At 37.2% G+C, this 17,752-nt stretch overlaps 2 protein-coding genes, 1 non-coding gene and 1 pseudogene across 3 annotated transcripts; 1 reads left to right on the forward strand and 3 right to left on the reverse strand.

Annotated features, from left to right (window-relative positions):
- Nucleotides 1-432: 432 nt before the first annotated feature.
- LOC120009542 (U-box domain-containing protein 30-like) lies at nucleotides 433-2,987 on the reverse strand. The gene has a single exon (XM_038860168.1). The coding sequence runs from the start codon at nucleotides 2,412-2,414 to the stop codon at nucleotides 1,098-1,100; it is 1,317 nt and encodes a 438-aa protein (XP_038716096.1). The 5' UTR covers nucleotides 2,415-2,987; the 3' UTR covers nucleotides 433-1,097.
- A 3,970-nt stretch (nucleotides 2,988-6,957) lies between these two features.
- Nucleotides 6,958-12,848, reverse strand: LOC120009543 (annotated as a pseudogene).
- Nucleotides 11,170-11,247, reverse strand: LOC120010009. Its single transcript, XR_005470796.1, has one exon. It is a non-coding gene; the product is annotated as a small nucleolar RNA snoR28 (small nucleolar RNA).
- Nucleotides 12,849-16,907: 4,059 nt separating the features above from the next.
- LOC120009544 lies at nucleotides 16,908-17,701 on the forward strand. The gene has a single exon (XM_038860169.1). The coding sequence runs from the start codon at nucleotides 17,049-17,051 to the stop codon at nucleotides 17,526-17,528; it is 480 nt and encodes a 159-aa protein (XP_038716097.1). The 5' UTR covers nucleotides 16,908-17,048; the 3' UTR covers nucleotides 17,529-17,701.
- The last annotated feature ends 51 nt before the right edge of the window (nucleotides 17,702-17,752 follow it).

A 17,752-nucleotide genomic window follows, 5' to 3' on the forward strand; every position in this document is an offset into this window, starting at 1 on the left:
AGACTAACACCTTGTTCATAATGAACATTTGCATTTTCCAATCTGGTATTGTCAGAAATTCACTGGTATCAGGAAAAAAATAATATTAATATAGATTGTTCTTTTTTTTTTTCCTTCCAAATGAATATCAATAAGGACTAAAAAGCTAAAAAGGCCTGGTGACCTTCGTGAACTGATCTTCTTCCCGGCTTGTTACTAAATGCTTTCAATTTTTCTGATGGAATGGAACCGCGCAGGTTTCTCTCCTCTCTCCCTCACCATCTCTGTCATACACACAAACACAGTTTTATGAATTGTTGATATGAGATATGTTTGGCGTTGTGACATGAATTCATGCAGGAAATTTTTCATATTCGCAGGCATTTGTCTGACCAACTGTTGTGGTTACTCAGAAGTTGGTACCTGAAACCAAGTACAGTTGCAACAGAAAAGGGTTCTAAACTTGAAATTGATATATTGAATTAGCTGAGAAATGTATACACAACTGTACATTCAAAGTTCAGAAAGCTCTACAAACTCTGCAATGCTTAACTCAGGATAAAATTACAAAAATGATTGAAAGGTAAGGTAGGTATCAATGAAACAGGGGAACCAACTTTCACTACAAATTACACAATTTTCTAACACATCCGATGAGAACTTCCTTTCCACGTCCCATCGCCGTGTTATCACCACCCAAAGTCGCAATCATTAAAAACCAGACGGGAGATATGAATCACACAACCAAATAACCATTGCTCACCATTAGAACATACGGGGGGGTTGTACGAATCACAAAACTTCAATTTAAGAATGATAGGCAGCTCCAAAAAAGAATGTAGGTTGATTCATATGGAATATGCAAATAGCTTTGCATAATCCTTCAATTTCGCTTTGCACAGCTTCTTCAAGTGAAACCAGATGAATGAACAAAAGGTCCTTGATTAACGTACGCTATACATGTACATAGCTCAGAAACCCAATGTCCTTGCTCTATCTCAAATCCCATCCAACCCGAGGAGCCCTCTCATGCCCTTCCCGCCATGGGCCAAGGAATTCAACGTTGTATCGCATATTCGCATCACATCAGCAAGATTTCCATTACTTCATGGTATCATTCACGTAAGCTCACATTTCGAAATGAAGATAGTACCAGCGTAGTTTAAAGTACACAACTTTAAGAGCTCCACCGACTGTTGCTTCAATACGGGACTGCAACCACTTTGTATTACAAGAAGTAGATTTGCTGCAAGACCGGCCTCAACCACTAATGAAGCACTTTCTTCTGGGGCAAGCTTGCAAACGCCCAATAATATCGATAAGGCAGACTGAGTGCAGCTCTCTGTGACTCCCATCAGCAACTTCATCATATTAGTTATTGTGTTAGGACAATCTTTCAATGCCACTGTACCCTCTGGAAGGGTTGAAAGGACCTCCAGAATATACAGGGCTAACTCCAAACACTCATTATTCAAATTTGGTAATAGCTCGACCAATCGAGGAACCACACCTATGCTTACAATTAAGCTCCCAACTGATGGCTCATGTGAACAAATTGTCTTCAACAAATCTAGTCCAGCTGAAACCCCATTCTGGTGTTTCTTATTCTTGACTAATTTCATTAACCCAACCAAAAGACTCAAGCTTGACACATTCTGTGCCTCAGAATCCTTACCTTTTATTAACATCACAATCAATTTAGTGCAATTGATTTTTGTCTCAATTGATCCCTCATTCAACATGTCAACCATCAAGGAAATTTTCTGGGGTTGCATCAAATTCAACCTTGATTCAGAATCAAGATCCAAATTCACAAGAATCCCAATTGCCTCTGACCCAACAGAATGCATAGTGAAATTACCCAACAAAGAACAAATTAAAGCAACACCACCATTACCCATTACCGTCTTTCTCGCAGTAGTATGTGCAGTGACAACCTGTCTAAGCTCTTTAAGAGCTTGAACTCTGGCTTGGCCCTTGACTTTCTTCAAGGACTCCAAAAGCTCCATGGCCCTTCCTTGCACATCCTCCGATTTCTTCTTCATTGCAAGATACTTCTGTGAGAACCAGCTATACATCAGCTGCTGGAGAGTCTTGTTTGGCGTTATGGAATCATCCCAGAGCTCCTGCATTGTTGTAGGGCAAGTGTAATGACCTAAAGACAACCATTTGAGGATGTTGGATCTCTCATATGTCTGGCCAGTACAAAGGGTCACCGGGTCCAGCATTGGCTCCAATGAGATTGGGCAAATGAACAAGGAAGGCACATCAACCGGTTCAAGCTCTTCAATCATCTTCTTCAGATCCAGTTTCTCAACACCCCCACCACAAATTGCGCCACCGCCGCCTCCCAAAATGCCATCCTTGACTGCAGTTTCCAGATCTAGCACCTGCGCACCACCACCCACATCGAGATCTGGCTGGTACATCCGCATTTCGGAACACCCTTTTGTGGAAATACACAAAGACAGACAGACAGAACTGGCTCACACACAAAGACCACTCAAAAATCTCAAAGACCCATCACCAACACGAGGACAATAAGAAGCGTGCGGGAGAGAAAAGGATAATGAAAAAGATAGTAGTAATAAGAGGAGGAAGAGTATTTCTTGCTTTCACTATCTTTCAATAGCAGAAGAAAGAATATCAAAGGGGACAACTTTTCTCCATTATTTGCTTTATCAATCTCTTTTTTTGTTTCTGGTCAAAAGAGTGACCAATCTCCATCATCAAAGAATGATGGGGGTAATGTAATCTTCTTCTCTAATACCAAAGTATCTCATTCACTCATTCACTCAACCTTCAACTCCAAGCTTGAACAGGAAAAAGAGGGATTGGAAATCATCAGTCCCCCGTATCAGGAAAGAAAGCCAAACAAACACAAAAGAGAGCAATCAAAAGTGACTCTAAAAAGTTCTTTCCAAAAAACACTAAAATTAAATTAAACAAAAACCCGCCCACAAATTAACTTTAGAAAATGAAAGAAAATTGGATTAGGGTTTTTAGGCGCACACACAACAATTGAAAATAATGCGGCCCACCAGTCGCAGAGAGACTGTAGAGGAGGAAATGGAATCCAGCAAAACCTATCTCGAGGGGCAGTTGTGGAAATTCAATATTATGACCGGAGAGACCGGCTAAAGCAGGTCACTCAGTCAACCATTCTGGACCCAACCGCGCAGCACCACACGTGCAGTCACAGCTCCCCTCCCACGTTACCACTTATTATTTTCTAATTATTATTTTTTTGTTCCGGTAATTGTTCTTTTTTTTTATTTTTTCTATATACAAAATTTGGTTCAGACAAGTCAAAGAAGAGAAAAAAGATGTCGAATAATTACAGGATAAAGTGTTGGTAGGACAAGGCAAGCAGTTCCATCTACAAAACCTTGTCTAATAATTAGGTTTTTTTTCTTTTTATTAAGGTGTCCCTTACTTGAAAAAGTGTGAGACCCAAACAGTGTTTTTCATCGAGAAAAGAAAATTTTACGTCTAACCAAGAGGATACTCGAACTCAATATCTTTATGAGATATTATACACATAAATAAGTATCATTTAAATTATTCGTGGTTCTCACCCTTTTCTGATTTTTTTTTTTCGAAATATCGTTGAGAAATATTTTTCTCATTCGAATCGAACTTTGAGTATACATATGTCTAATCCAATCAATTATCAATCAAGTCATCTCTCGTTGGTATCGGTTTTTTAGACTTGTGTCTTCAATCCAATTTTTTTAAAAAAAAAGACCAAAATTTAATTTCTATTATTTTTATTTAAATTAATTACAAAGTGGCTGAAAACATGAAGCCTCGTTTGGCGGGGCCCACCCACAGCTTTTGCTTTATTTTTTGCCATAAAGTGGCAGCTCAGCGTTTGACTGGCTTTGGTTGGTCTTTGAATCTCTGGATTGGTTTTATTGTTTTTTTTTTTCTCCCGGTTCCCGGTGTTTGACCACTTTTGAAGGCACGCAACTTCAATAGTTTGCTTGCTTTCGGGGGTGTCATGTCACCGACACGTGGCGGTTGGAAAAGGATTTGCTGGAATTATTCCAGTAATTCCACCAGATCTACACCATTAAATGGTGTGAGTGTAGTATTGTCAAATCAATGCATTATTGCATTGGAGGGTGTAGATCTTGTGAAATTTCTGGAATAATTCCAGCCCCCTATCCCGTGGCGGTTGGAGTCTTTGTTCTCTCTCTTTCTCTGTGCCCCCTGCCCCATTCTGCTCTGGCAAATCAAATAATAATATTTGTTTGCTTAATCAAAGCATTAAAATAATGTAAATCTGATGGTGGGGGCTAGGGATTTGACTAATATTTTTCTTGGCCCAAGACTATTCTTTATACACAATAAATAATACTGTGTTGTGACTTTTTTTTAATTAGAACTCGAGACCTATATATGAAATATCAAATACATGAATATCATCTGAGCTACTTATTATTTGGAATATTATGTTATTTTGTGACTTGTGAGTTGTGTGACTCAATGGACAAATTTAAAATTAAATTGTCTCTCTGGTTTTCAGATTGCTTTCGGAGTGCGTCATTTTGGTGCAATAAAAGAAATAATTTTTTTAAAAATTTATAAATGTTTATTATTTAGCATAAGAAATTCAACGGTATATTTTTTATTTGAAATAAAAATTAAATTCATCGTAATCAAAAATCAAATATTTGTATCTGACGATCTAGAATTGTCATGCATTTTTAATTTTTTAATTTTTATTTCGAATAAAATATATCGATAGATTTTTTTTTTTGGGAAGTTGTGGGTTGTTTTTTATCTGAAAATTTTCTAAGAATTAGTTAGAAAAATATATAATCTTGCATGGGTGTGATCTCATAAAAAGAAATGGACAAAGAAAAAACTTTAGAAAAAATGATTAGAAGGAGGACTATTTAGATTAACTTCAAACTAACTCTAATCATTGAATTTATTTAAGAAAAACCATTGGATCATATAACAACCTCCAGCTTGGAAAGTGTGATAACCATAAATGGTGGCTTATTTATGCGTTAGTTAGAAATTAGGTGTGTATTCGTTAAGGAGAACGTTTAAGTTTTTTTTTTTTTTGATAAATAGGTTTGTTTGGTCTAAAGGTGTTCACGGTCGGTTTCAATCGATTTTTTGATATAAAAATAACCGATCAATTGATTGGTTATTGACAATTTGACAGATTTTTTTGGAATTTCGATCTGTTATCACTAACATATTTTTGACGATAACCGAGCAGTTAATTTGGGTGATAACATATTTTTGACGATAACCGAGCAGTTAATTTGGACCGCCTTAGTTTGGTTGGTACAACAACATGAAGTAAATTGGAAGCTAATTTTACTAAAACATTTGTTTTTTTTGCAAGAGGGGTTGTCCTCCTAATCCTCAGAATCTTATGTTATTCCATGTTGTACTTGTATTTAGACCTTGTTCAGTTGTCCCAAATATATAATAGTTTTGTGTTTTCATGTCAGCTTTTGTTCTTCATGCTCCCTGCCTGCACTAATGTCAGTGAAGAACATTAGACAACAGAAATAAATGGAACAACCATGTCCAATGTTGTGAACACTTGAATCCATGTTCAAGCTTGATGGCATTCCGAGTTATTGGGAGATACACCTTAATCAGGATCTCACTATCATTACACCCGACTCACAAATTGGAGTGATAAGGGATGGTGTATATTATTACCCTGGTAATCAAGGTTCGAATCTCCCTCTCCTGTTTCAAAAAAAAAAAAAAAAAAAGATCTCACTGTTATTGAACACTAATGATATAACAGTTTAAGCCTGAAATTTCACATTCAACGCTAAGTATAAGAAGCCTAAAATGAACCTAAACTCAAGTCATCAAACCCTTTCGCACATAAGTTTCTCACCTTGACGATAACATAAGTTGGGACAAACCCCAATGCATGGCTACAAAGGTATTGCTACAAAGGTATTGCTCCTAGTGGGAATCGAATTCAGGACTTCCCGAGTACATATGGTTGACCCTAGAGAGATTCACCAACTATGCTATCACCCAAGTAGTTAGTCCATCAAAAACATTTCACCAAGGAGAATAACATCTGAACAAGGAGCTCTTCCAAGGGAAAAACAACAAGTAAGTTGTGCCCGAATTGAAAAGCAAGACAAGAATGAAACTTTCAAGGCTAGATCTCATAAAACAAGTAAGAAAAGGAAGAAAACAAAAAGAAGGAGAAACATAAAATGGGTCATACCTGGATGACATTAATTCACGATAAGACCCGAGAGAATAAAGAGCATTCCCAGAGGAAGCACAACAAGTACCCCATACCATCACAATCCAGAAGCAGAAACAGATAAGAGACAATGACATAGAAGAAGAAGAAGTAGAAGCAAAATCATCCCATCATGTGTATGAATCTATATATATATATATACAAGGAAAAAAGAGAGAATAATGGGCTTGGATTGCTGTATTGGCCCGGTTTAAACGGTGGTTAGTTTCAGTTCAGTTGCTCTTTTTTTAGGGGTGGGTTAGTTTCAGTTGCTTGGACTTCTTTTCTCATCCATTTCTTCTTCCCATATTAAATTTTTTATTTTATTTTATTTTTATTCAAATCTACAAAAAAAAAATTTCAAGAAACCTACAATATGCTAGATGCCCTTCAAACCCAAGTTATGTCCCTGCTGTGTTAGAGAGCCTTAGCTGGTTTAGGAAACTCCCCTTGCATTGTCATTGTCATTGTCATTGTCACCGACACCCCGTCAAGCATCAAGCATCAAGCATCAACCATTCCCTGTACAATTCTCTGGGAACATAACATACCGCCATGTCTATCAGTCATTGACCACACAGAAACTCTTTGCACAACTTCTAACTACAACCATAACTAAGAGAGTATTGCTGGACCATATAAGCCCTCCCAACCGACCATTCCGACCTAGGTTTCAATGTGGTTCCATAATGCGAGAAAAATGAGGTATGAGAAACAATTAAGGATTGCCCTTGAGGAAGATGCCGAAGCTAATACCTTTATTCGCAAAACAATAAATCTTTTTTCATTGTTGCTAGTCTCAATAAAAATAGCAGTGCCTCTAGATCCGATACAAATGATAGAGTCCTCCAGAAAAATATGAGGTTCAAGATTTCAGTATTTAAAAGAACAACATGGTGATGAACGGAGTAGAAATCAAACACCGATAAATATGAATGAAGAATCGAGAGAAGAATTAAAGTCAAAATTGTTGATGTAAATTAAGAAATTGATACACATTGTCTGCATCTCGAATCATAGATACTTGGCCAACCAAGGTAGTTCCTTGCAGTCCTTCAGTGCAAAAGAAACATCATCACTGTCATAAGGCAAAGCAAAATTTTCAGATAAAATTTTGCTAACGTTATCCAACGCTAACCATGCTGCAAATCAGTGACCAAGCTAAAAGACAAGCAGCAACAAATGTATGTTACCATGGTTACTGAAAAATTCTAATTTCTTATCAATCTTCCCATACTAAAACCTTCTAAAGACCCATCAAAAGATCCTCTATGGCTTCCAGAAAATTGCAGAAGCCCGATTTCTAAAATTCAATGTCTCTGCTACCAGATAAACACCAACATTGCCCATAGCACAACAGCAGTGAGAAGCTTGACCCACTTGAACTAGTGCCGCTCCTCCCAGGCATCTTTCTTTATGATACTAGATTCTAACTAAATATAATTTGAAACCATAGTCGATCATAAAAAAGAACGTCATTTCTCAACATTAATTATTCAGGTAGTCCAACATTAACACTGAAATTTTGCATCATAAAAATGGTCCTTGTTTGTGAACTCTGCCCCAGCTAATCTACTGCAGATCATTAGTTCATTCACTATTATAAATGTACTCATAGGACAACTTGGTTTTTCTTGAGCAAAGATCATGGTGTTATCCAGCCCCGGGAACTAACCTTGGGAAATTGAGCTGCAATTTTTGCAACCTGTGACGAGCTCCAGATTCACATAGAATAATTCTACATTCACCAAGTTCACAGCTGCCAAAGAAAGAATCATTAGCTAAAAAAAAAGTTTTCCAATCGAGATGAAAATGCGCAATAGACTATATGTTGACAATATAAGCTCCTGCGATCATTTCTGTGAAGAAATCTCAATATGTCATTCTGAAACAGACATTCAGAAAAGAGCTGTGAACATATTACGGGATCATAATTTTCTGCTATATGATAAATTATTGAGCTGTGAACATAACAGCATAGGAAATCAAAAAAAAGTGTAACAATTTGACAGTGTTCCAAACGAGGAGGAATAAATTAGCTCAGACTAGCTTGAGAGTTGCCAGATGTTCAACACTTGACCAAACCCTCACAGAAGCCAATCTGACATCAATTTTTTCCTTTATAGATTGGCAATAAACCACTAAAGAAGGGGGCTAAAAAAAAGGCCAAGGGGAAAAGGCCTACCCAATTTTCAAGAGTATGTCCCAACCTGGGAATGCTTGACCGTTGCTTGTACAGATACATGAAATGGTCATTGCTAACTGCAGTAGAAAATAATCTTTAGAAAAACGCCTCACAAACACAATTATTTTAGGTTAAACTTCCAGAAAGAATTGTGTCAACAAATTTATCCAGAGTTGAGGGAAGAAAAAAGGCATCATGAAACAACAAACAAGGCCAGTATAGTATCTTGCTTGGATGCGCTTTAACATAGTGAATAGGTTCACCTGTTATTTCTATCCTATCAGCATTCCAGGGAAGGACAAGCAAAGTTAATATTTAAAATTAAAGTACTTGAATAGTATTTTTCATGAGCGGGATCAACAAATATAGTCATGTATGAGCTGGAGGCATGGTATTTTGACCTTCTCAAAAGTAGTTTCGCCCATCCCTGTTTTATAAAGCTCATGCACCATAGCCGTCAAGAAAACTTTACTCATTTTGGAACAACTCTTCATAACCTGCAAAACAGATGGATAAAACAAAAGTTAAAAAATCATGCTCAAGTTATTTTGCTAATGATATAAGCATACCAAAATGTGGCAAATAGCCAGTAAAGATCCACTTCACATTTAAAGTTATATCATAATGCTTACAGACAAGCCATCATGTCATGAACTCATATGACATAGGAAAATTTTCATACCAAAACCATTGTCTTCCATTGCAAGTAGTTATAGCAGTTTCTCTATCTTCCTCGCTGTTTTAAGCTAGCAAAAATGAATAAAAGCAAAAGGAGTAATTTACTACTCTAAAAGCTACATGTAACACATTTTTCTGAGAAATTTGAACTTCCATCAAATGTTATGACAGAAAAAATATTTGCCCTTTCCTGACATTCAAATCCATTGCCCCCGTGATACAACAAATAATCTCATATGCTTTTGTGTACGTGTTATGGAAGTACATCCTTTAACAACATTAAACATCAGAACCAAGGATGTCGAGATATAGATCATGCTTCGCCCATGGAAACTTATATGGTGAAAAACCTACTCACTTGGATATGAGGTGCCTGGAACATTTCCTGAATGGCTGCTTCAACCTCTGACATACCAACAATGCATTTTTCTGAAAAAGTGTTCAGATATAACAATTTAGTAACCCAATCGCCCCTTAGGAAGAAGACAGTGACTGTTTGTATTGTTAAAGTGTTTACTACCAGCAGAAGTGAGATTGCCAATTGATTTTGCTTTTTTAATACGATAATCTGTGAAACATTCATCACATGAACTTTAGTGTATCAAAGTAGCAATAACCAATTTTAACTTGCGTGACAAAACAAGTAGCACATGGGCCGACCTTCCTTGAAGCAAATTCTATGGCTGCCTTTTCAAATGCGTCAATTCCATTTAGGCGACTCAAAATGATTTCTTGAAGCTGCTGATAATTATAGGGGCCAAAGCAAAGCCTATGCAAACCCATTCGGCTTGAAATTCGGGGAAGCAATTTCTCAGGAAGATCCATAGTATTTGCTATTGCTGTGTTCCATCATGTATTTTGTAACAGAAATACCTACATAATGATCATCATAAGTGGCAAACCAAAATGCCTTGTGAAGGAGGGAGGGAAGGGAAATATACCTATCACAATCAACTTGGAATGTGGTTTAGTGGGCCAATCAAGAATATTATACAGGACCTGTGATTTAAAAAGAAATGTTCATGCATATAAATGTTCCCTACTTTCTATGAATATTCCAAGACCAAAGATTATCATCAATGGAATTTGTAAATTTTAAATACTTACCGACTGATTTCTGGTTACGAGAAGATCAAGTTCATCAATAAGAAGAATACAAGGCCGGTCACCTTCCTTGCCAAATTTCTTTCCCTCTGAAAATCTCTCATTCAGAAGATGGAGAGCCTTTTTCCGCCCCACTCTGTGTCCACTTAATGTTTCATATATGGCATGAGAGAATAAAATATAAACATCCTGCATCTACTTCTGACCTTAGGCTCCTCATCACTGCATGTACACTCATAGTCTGCAATTTGACATCAATCGAAATCAACAACTGAAACATAGTAGATCAAATTTTTTATTCAAAGAGAAAATGACTAATACCTTTCCTGTTCCAGGAACACCATGAATGTAAAGACAGCGTCCCAAACACTGATCATCACAAATGGCACCTTTTATAAATGATGTTATATCCTCCATTTCTCTATAAAGATGCAGATGTTATTCATTGAAACTAAACAAGTTAGAAAAGTAAAACAGAAAACTATGAAGGTTACGTACTTATTTCGACAAGGTAACGACTTGGGCAAAGTTGCCAGCAGAAGTGTGGCTTCTTCTTGCAGCATCGTACATGCTCTGGTATTTTCTTACTCCCTATCTTTTGAAGTCCAAAGAACTGCCCCTTCCGTAAGTTCTACATTACCATACCATTGATTACTGTTACATTGCACAAACACCAAGCAAAAGGCCACAGAAAATGAAGGAATCGAAATTTTCATACCGCAGCCAACACATGACTTGATGATCTTCGAGTTCGTAACACTTTCATGTTTTCCTCCTCATATTCCATTTCTTCATCTGTATCAGAGATTGCATCCTTATAAGAATTCCAATCTTTATCACCATCAGAACCTTCACCATCCTAAAATATAAGAAAGGTAACCAATTAACTTCAACAGAATGTTAACTTGGTTTTGACATTTTATAATCCCACAAATGATTATTCTATTTCTTGAATGATTACCTCTTCACCATTATCAATCTCAGCTAGACGCTTGAAACTTTGCCAGCGTATATCATATTCATATTCACAAAGAAAGACATCATCCCCTTCATTGCTGGCTGTGGCATATTCTTCAACGTTCTTGACATAACAATGCCTAATGATAGATTCCATCTGCAGTGACAAGTTGTGCTACAGATTTAAACACAAAAATACTCCCCTCTTCAAGGAAAATTGTGTAAAGTGATCTCTAGAGAGAACATATAACAAGAACAAAATATAATCCAATAACGTTTATGGCTCCAATGCTACATTTCAAGCAACCTAAACAATGGTGTCAACATCTACCAATATAACATTTTCTACTTGTAAGCACTGTAAGTTAGGCAGTTCCAAATGGACTACTTAATCTATCAGTTATAACAATCAAAAGGAGTAACCCAAAATCACCTCAATATCTGTAAAGTCATTGGTCCTATAAAGCTCTCTCTTCAAATTATGGGGTTGCCTTCCAACAGCAGTCTCTTCTGGTATCATATACCACCGCACCTGAGACCAATAGCTTCCATCCGCTTCCTTCCACAAACTGAACATCTTCAAGCAAGCATGGAAGTGGAAGAGTGAAGAAAGAGAAGTAAAATGATTAGAAAACTGGTTGTCATACAAATCAAGGCTAAAAAACTAACCAATTTGTCAAACAAAAATACCTTTCAACATGGGCAGCCCACATATCACTCGAGAGAAGCTTCTCCCTCAATGTTCTCACCAATTTCTTTCCTTCAGGAGGCCTTGGAAACTCAATGGCTTTACCCAACTTCCTTGCCTCACAAAATGTACAAATCCATTCCCCTTCAGGTACATCCTTCAATGGTGGCTTCAAGCACTTCAAGTGGAACCCACCTAAACATTCATCACACTCAATCATCAGTGTTTTCCCAGCCATGAAGCACACTCTGCACTCCTCAATGTCAGGATCTTCATCATCTGAGCTGGCACCCTCTCTCTTCTTCACGTACACATCATCCCCCACCTCAAATTCAACCCCGTCATACACCACTTTCTTGTAATAAACCCTCTTCTTCGACTTATTACCACTTTCCAAGTTCTTTGCTACCATTTGCCTTGTAAGTACTTTCCTTTCTTCGACCCTTTTTTCTCTTCCTAGTCTCCGATTGCTCCGGTGACACAGGTGAGAACAAAACCTCATCCAATACCAAATCTTCCATTGACTTGTCATTTTTTTTGCTCTTTAAGGTTTTGGGGATTTTGGAATTGTGCCTATATTGTTCATCGCTGGAACTCTTTTGGGGAGTTTGAAGAGGGGATTTCTTCTCATTTGCTGACCTCTTTCTTGGGACTTTCACCGAAAGGTTGGTGGGTTCTTCAGTATGATCACTGGGCTTTGGCATATCAAGCGGCAACGATGACCTACGAGCAGATCGGCGGAGAACCGGAGGTGGAGTAGCTAGGGTTTGTGGGGTTGAAGGGGATTTGGGAATAAAATGGCCAGGAGATTGCTTTGACTTCAATGGAGATTGAATGTCTTTCTTTGGGGTATCTTTCATGGTTGTATGTAGGGTTGTTATTGGTACGGTTACCGTTACCAAACACGGAATACCGTTACCGTACCAATACCTTCGATAACTCAAAAATTGCTACCATTACCATTATCATTACCGAAAGAGTCGGTATACCGATCGATCAGTAACTGTGAACCGATAATTGGTAAATTTACCAATTTTGAAACCTGTCTCCTACATGAAAAAAAAATGCCTCTTGATACAAGTATAAAAGTATTCAATAAAATCCTCATATACAAGTATACAATAAGTGCGGTAGCAAAAATACTCAGATACAAGTATTCAATAAAAATGAATAATCCTCTATTCAGAGGTACAGTAGCAAAAAGGTAAAACTTATAAACTTATCAACAACAATATAACATAACCAAACTTCTCTTCACAGAGAAATCTAAGTATCCTCTCTACATTGTTACATAAATCCAAGACAAGCAAAAGCCCAATCTGTACCTTAAAATGTGGAAATTAGATTTATATGAAGGTAAAACCCTAAAGTCCCTAAATTCCCTCCTCTTCCCCTAAAACCCTGTATTAAAACTGAAGCAAATTTGCTCAAAAAATAAAATAAAAATTGAAGCAGAGAAGTCTGTAATTGAGATGGTTACTAGTACCACTTACCAATATGGAGGCGCGGAGGTGGAGCTAGGCCGAAGAAAATCACGGCACAGATGTTAGTCGTAGGGCTGTGCATGGTCCGGTTAACCGGACCATCAAGGCCAAACCATAATCAATCCGAAAAGTACCCGAAAAGTACGGTTTTGTATTTTATGAATCCAAAACCATCAAAATCGTTAACTACGGTTAACAAATTTATCCGGATCGGTTTTGGTTCGGTTTGGGTTTTATGGCAAGCAACTCTCATACTACGAAGTAGCTTAAAGTACTAATTGGAAAAGTCAGAGGAAACAGAGGAATTTTCTTCAGATGTCAAAATCAAGTAATGAGACTATGAGAGATCCTTCACAAAGACTAACAAGAAGAGGAAAGAGGAAACAACATTAATCAACAGTAAAAGCAAAAAAGCATATAAGAAAACAAGAACTACATCACTCTCACAAGGCATATTTACCACAGATACTTGTGAAGTAAAAAAAAAAGAGTGAAATCATAACAATTACCCAATAGATAGTATCTGTTACAGATCATAAACCACAACAAATCCTAGCAATTAGCAAAACTGTGATGAGCAAGAGTTACAGTCTTACAAACAATCACCAAAGAAAGTTAAGAAACCCACTTGTTCGAAACTTCGATGTAGAGAGAGAAGCCGGAAGCGATGGCGGGTGGAAGACAAAGCTGCCAGCGTTGGCTGAACTCTGTGGAAGAATCAAAGAGACGAAGATGCTGATGAAGTGATGAAGACGAAGTTGGAAGATGAACTAAGACGAGCTGCCGCTGGGCTTCCAATAGAGAGAGAGAGAACTGATGAACAAGTGAAATGAAGTCAAAAAAAAATTAAAAAATCGTAGAAAAGGAGTTTAAAAAAATGATATAAATTTCTAATCTGTAAATTATAAAATCTAGTTAATCCAATGGTCTATATTAAAAAGATATTATAATATTATATATTATATATATGGGTCCAGTCCACTTATCCGATGGTTACAAAAATTTCAAACCATATCCCGACCGACTTAACTCAGTTGGTTTCGGTTTTTGAAACCGTTTGACCAAACCTGGTCAACCAATCGATCCAAACCGGATCGACCTGTCCAGTTACCTGTTTTGATTCTGCTTTTGGTTTCATTTGAACAGCCCTAATTAGTCAACAGTCGTAGAGTCTCAATTGGCAGTTCATAGTCTCGCATGTAGAGCAGCAGATGTTAATCGAGATGAGTGGCAGAGACGGAGAGACTTGAGAGAGTGAGGTGAGATTCGTGTGAAATGAGTAAGTGAATAACCCTAACAAACAATCAATGATGTAGATTACACTATGTAGATGAATGATGAATCTAACGGTCATAACTTCATAATTTTAAAATATTAAAACTAAAAATAATATTAATATATATTTAATATATATGTCGATAATCGAGGAATTTACCAATTTTGAACTTTGTTTACCGTTATCATTACCGAAGTTAGTGGTAAATTTATCATACCAAAGTATTGGTAATGACATACCAATATTCTGTGATTTTTGATAACCACTGTATCGATAACGATATATCAATGAATAATTTATCGCTACCGTAACAACCCTAATAAGAACAGAGGAGGAAAAACTAAAAACGGAGTAAGGGACCTTAACAGAAATCTCGCAACATTTGTTTTGAGCTGGGCTTTGCACACCGAAGCCTGGTGACTTCGTGAGAAGATAAGTTTATGGAGTGGGCCTTTTGGTAATTGACCTAGGCCCAATACATCTAAACCGCTTAAAGGCCCATTTAGATTACCAAATATAAGCAGGCCCATTTATTTCTCACGTGATTTCTGCCTATTGTTCTCACAATAGAGTGAATAGACATTAAATTATGATTCAATGTTGGAGGGAAGACTTGTGTTAGTCGTACGAAAATGTTAAGAATTATATTATTTTTTTCCAGTTATTCCAAATGTTGAGATGGATGCAGATAATTCATGTGAAATCATGATCCCACATGACTCGTATGAAATTGTGTGAGACGAAAGCTGGGGGAACGAATGGAGTTAGATACCCTAGTAGTCCTAGCCGTAAATGACGAATACTAGGCGTTGCACGCATCGACCCGTGCAGTGTTGTATCTAACGCCTTAAGTATCTCGCCTGGGGAGTACGTTTGGCAAGAATGAAACTCAAAGGAATTGAAGGGGGCCCGCACAAGCGGTGGAGCATGTGATTTAATTCGATGCAAAGCGAAGAACCTTACCAGGGGCTTAAGATGCCGCGAATCATCTTGAAAGAAGGGGGTGCTTTCGTGAACTCGAACACAGGTGGTGCATGGTTGTCGTCAACTCGTGCCGTAAGATGTTGGGTTAAGTCCCGCAACAAGCACAACGCTCATGCTTAGTTGCCACAATTGAGTTTGGAATCCTGAACATACTACCAGTGATAAGCCATAAGAAGGGGCATGATGACTTGATACGTCATAACATTCGAGAGATAACTGTGACAAAAAACATTGGAATCTATAGACTGCAAAGTTTGCAATTAGTCATATCTTATGATGACAATTACTAGTAGTCAAATGAATTAGTAGTATTAATAAGGCACAATTCAATACCCTTTCGTGAATTGAAAAGTCAAAAATCATTACTTCTGCATTTTGTATGGCAATATCTCCAATGACTTTGACTATTTATTTGTTTCCATAAGATAATATTGTACGTCTGATTAATTCATCGGAACTTTTGACTCTTATGCTTTGATAATTGGGGACCGAATCCGCAGCCTATACATACAATGTGCGCCTACTGTTACAGATAGCCTTGAATAAAAACAGATCGATGCTGGTCATCCTCATCCATTCCCAAAGGCCAAAACCACACACACACATATATATATAATAGGAGGATATACACAATATGTCAGCAGGAGTTGCCTAGTCAAATGTACGAAATATTTTTCCTTTTCAACATTGCTACAAATCACAATAAGCCCAAAAGCATCATACAACATTGTGTGACTCATACTCCTTCATTGAACGTGATGACACGACTAAGTCAGGGCGGCGAAAGCCTCATAAATGAGGGAGTCAATTGATCCCCTTAGTGTATTTTTTTAATTAGAGTTAAGTATATAGTAATTATAAAAAAGACTCCCTTAAATTTTTAATTTAGAACCCTATAAAAAATTATACTCAAATGATTGAAATAAGAAGACATGTGACAAATATTACTCATCATATTTTATAAGTTTTGATTTTTAGTGTTATTTTTTATACTTTTGAATGTCTAATAAATACATAATCCAAAAAAATTCGGGAACATTGCCCTTGAAGTACCGCTTAACTTTATCTACCCTGACATATAATCATATGTCCGCCACTACGGCCCCCCTCATGTTAAGTCTTGGCTTCACCCTTGATGATAGCAATATCATCACATTACTGAGATGTTTATGGGATGAAAGACTAGTTCTTGATGATTTAATCAGTTTATTTTCGAGTCTCAACCTAATCTGACTTTTCCAACTTGGCATGCTTTGTTAAACCTTTCTTAAACCCTATTACTCTTTCCAACAAAGTGTGCTATGAACAAATTGGAAAGTCCACACGCCATCACCACTTCATATAAACGCACGCTAGCTCCATATATTGCTTCCTCTTGAGCCTCTACAAAACCATCAAAGTTGAATCTCCAAAGCCAATCTATAATAATATTCTACTTACCCTTCTATTACTTGCACAACATCAACATGAGGAATACCAACCACCACAACAAGTTCATAAGGTTCATTACATACCCAATTCGGGTATTGGGCAAAGCAAAGGAATTTTACGTTCGAAGCTTGTCGGATTACGCTAATTCTGGCGTTGGTTATGGTGGTGGCATGGGCGTACCTGGAGGCAGCATCGCTTCGTTGCCTAAGAGCTTCAGTGTCAACTCATCGAGGTCTGAAGAGAGCGATATGGATTACGCAGAGCTTCTTAGAGTTGCCTCCTTGAAGAGTAGTAGGTCTGGTCGTCATGGACATGGATTAAGTGAGATGGGACAGAGTAGTAGTACTAGTACTGGATTGAGGAAGAGTTGCAGTGTTGCTATGGGAAGGATTGACGAGGACAGGCCTTGTGATAATTTTGTAGAAGTTGGTGGTGTTGGTGCTAATTATAACAAGGATTTCTTGTACCCAAGAAGCAGAAGCTATGCTGTGCCAAAGAGAAACCTTATGTTTTAAATTATTTTTTTTTTGTTTTTTAAAAAGAAAAATTGGAGATGTGAAATTTAATTAATTCAGGATGTGCAGAGTGAAATGAACTTTGATTAATTAATCAATGTTCTTAATTTTTATTTATTTTTATCAATGATTGTTTGTTTCTTGAAGATCATTATATGGGTTCCTCTTTGTTTTGTTTTATTTTGTTTTATTTTGTTTTTTTTAAATAGCTTTGAGAAATTTGT

The sequence above is a fragment of the Tripterygium wilfordii genome, chromosome 11 (assembly GCF_013401445.1).
Source record: "Tripterygium wilfordii isolate XIE 37 chromosome 11, ASM1340144v1, whole genome shotgun sequence".
Lineage (NCBI taxonomy): Eukaryota > Viridiplantae > Streptophyta > Magnoliopsida > Celastrales > Celastraceae > Tripterygium > Tripterygium wilfordii.